Source organism: Mandrillus leucophaeus, unplaced genomic scaffold, assembly GCF_000951045.1.
Source record: "Mandrillus leucophaeus isolate KB7577 unplaced genomic scaffold, Mleu.le_1.0 Scaffold147, whole genome shotgun sequence".
Classification (NCBI taxonomy): domain Eukaryota; kingdom Metazoa; phylum Chordata; class Mammalia; order Primates; family Cercopithecidae; genus Mandrillus; species Mandrillus leucophaeus.
The window spans coordinates 421,602-424,240 of record NW_012101443.1 but is presented as its reverse complement, the minus strand read 5'-3'; the positions used below and the strand labels follow the sequence as shown (position 1 = coordinate 424,240).

Genomic DNA, 2,639 nt, shown 5'->3' with positions numbered 1-2,639 from the left:
TAAGATCAACTAGCGTTTTGAAGAACTCAGTTTTGGAAATGTTGCAATAACTATACTGTTTGGCCTGTTGGAAGTTTCCATTATGGCTGTCGGATGGCAGCCTTCAGAATAAATATACACATTTATTCCAAATCAATGAAAACATAATTTTTTGATCACTTTGCAGGTGTTAAAAATTATCACGAAGTTTAAAGATAGAAGCTTGAGTAGCTAATTTTGTCCATAAGATTTAGAAAGGAATTTGGGCAGCCTTTAATGATTGTTTAAATGCTGATCAAATCATTTTGTATTGGACTCTACCCAGAGCTAGGACTGCTCCCATATTATGTACCTGGAACTGACCCACTTAGTCACAAGAAAAGCGGGAGTCATCCATAAAGTCGTGTTTGCTTCTGTCTTTGTTTACATCCCTTAGGTTTGAATACCGAGTTTAGAATCTGTAATCCTGAAATCCTGCTCCCACCCAGGAGTTAAGCCTACCTGAATAGGAGTGTTGGGTACCAACACTAGACTGCTCTGAAGTACCACCGATCGCACAAATCCCTTCCTTCTTATTGATCGCTTTTCTAAAGGTCTTGGCAACATCTGTGCTTTTTAGGCCATGGAAAATCTGCAAAAATATAACGTATCTTTAGAAACTCAAGCAGTGATCAAGAAAATCCCAAAGGAAAGAATATGTAATGTTGAAGCAAGGAGGGAAGGAATGTCTTTCTGGATATTTTTAAAAATGGAATTCAAGTTCCAAGAGTTTCAAATGTGTCTCCTGATATTCTACATGGTACTCACCTTGATAAACTCATCAAAGCTGATCCTTCCATCTTGGTCCAGATCACCTGTAGCCATCAGGTTTTCTGTAATTTCTCTTACTCTGTACCCAGGCAAAGGCAAGCAAGCAGCCTTGAACAAGTCATTCAACTCATTGAAGCTGATGTATCCATTGCCATCAGTATCTGTAATGTACACAGTACACTGAAGCTGCAGGACAATTCAGGCAACAACTTTGAGAGAGAGGTGAGGGAAGACTAGATGGAAGGTGAAGGGATGAGAGAGGCCATCATTTCAGGCATTGAGGCATGATCCCATGGAAGAGTCAGAATCTCACAAGATGACTGTTACTATTGAATAGGGGCACTGGCATTACTTTCAACACTCACAGTAAAAGAGTCATGATTTCTATAAGATACCTCTGTTTCCACAAAGAACTCCTATAGAAACTCTTAAGGAAACCACAGGTTTAGTGATAAAGAGTAAGAGAAAGTATGTGACGGTATTAAAATCAAGGAAACAGCAAAAAAGAAGACAAGATATAAAAGATGAGACTTAGGAACCATTTCTAGGAACAAACTATGTAAGAGTAGAGTCTAAATTCCATGTTTTCATAGAGAAAGTAATTTTCTTGAAGCATATCTTTCAAAAATAAGTTCTCCCACCTCCTCTAAATGAACACTACTGTTTTCTTGTCACCTCTGTAATTTCGTTCATGTTACCATTTCATTGAATCTACCCTGAAGCTACTCAGTGAAGAAGAGAATGATGCAATTTGGGGTACCAGGTCTACTCACCAACTTTGGCAAAAGCTTCTCTGAGCTCCATCATTTCCTCATCGGACACTGATCCTCTGGCCATTTTTTATTGCTTTAGGTAACAGACCTGGAGAGAAGAAGAACATAAGGGATAACTTTTGTGCATCTGAATTTTTAAAATACCACATTAAGAAGCAATTCCCATTTGTTACATGAAGAAATATTCTTCTGCATCCCCCATGACTTAGAACTATCTTTCCAAAATGTAAGTCAGAAATACGCTTTTTCTCAATCCTCCATGTGGTGGTCTCTAAGGATGGCTCTCAACAATTTCTTCCCTCCCAGTCTATACAGGCTGCTCCTCACATTAAGAGGTGGAGCTTATTTCCCTCCCCTAGAATCTGGGCTGGTTTTTTAACTGCTTTGACCATAACAGGGTGGTAAAATGATGTCTGAGGCTGGAAATTTCTGCTTCCTTCTTTTTAGAATGCTTATTCTCAAGAAGCTCCCCCTTGGTACCCAATCGCCATGACATGAGCCATTCAAGCCACATAAAGAAACCAATGAAGGAGAACTGGGTGCTCTGGTTAACAACCCTGCTGAGATCCCATTTGACAGCCAGCATCAATGCCAGCAACCTGAGAGGACCATTTTGGGCTTTCTGGCCCATTTGAGCTCCTAGATGACCACATTCCCAGCCAACGTCACATTAAGCAGAATCGCCCAGCTGTGCTCAGTCAGCCAAAAGAACAGAGACGACAAAACGAGTGATGTCTTAAATCACTACGTTTTAGAGTAGTTACACAGCGATAGGCAATTAAAACACTTAACTTTTACATAAATGTCTTTTTTAAGAGGTATGTTCATGTTCATATTTAAAATTAGTATTTGACCAAGCAAACAGATACAGTTTATAACTTCAAAGGAAGTTAATCAAAATTCTCCATATTATTTAGGGATGAACAAAAGGAAGCTGACCCTCTTATAATTCAGCTATGGGAATCTAAGGCGCTTTCAAGGTGTTTTCTTCTCAGAAAAGCGACAGTCTTGCTGAGACACAGTGCTTGAGTAATTTCCCTTTTCCTGTGCATTACTGCTGCCCTCTAGTGGGTGAGA

The 2,639-nt window shown here is 39.5% G+C and overlaps 1 protein-coding gene across 3 annotated transcripts in view; it reads right to left on the bottom strand.

The window, feature by feature from the left end:
* The window catches only part of LCP1 (lymphocyte cytosolic protein 1 (L-plastin)), a 98,392-nt gene that overhangs the window by 44,849 nt on the left and 50,904 nt on the right, over positions 1-2,639 (bottom strand). For all 3 annotated transcript variants that reach the window (XM_011974584.1, XM_011974585.1, XM_011974586.1), the window contains 3 exons: positions 1,563-1,650; positions 787-950; positions 481-610 (listed from right to left, as the gene is read on the bottom strand). In XM_011974584.1, the coding sequence (XP_011829974.1) occupies positions 481-610; positions 787-950; positions 1,563-1,626 (358 nt within the window). In that variant the 5' untranslated portion in view covers positions 1,627-1,650. The remainder of the gene's footprint in view (positions 1-480; positions 611-786; positions 951-1,562; positions 1,651-2,639) is intronic.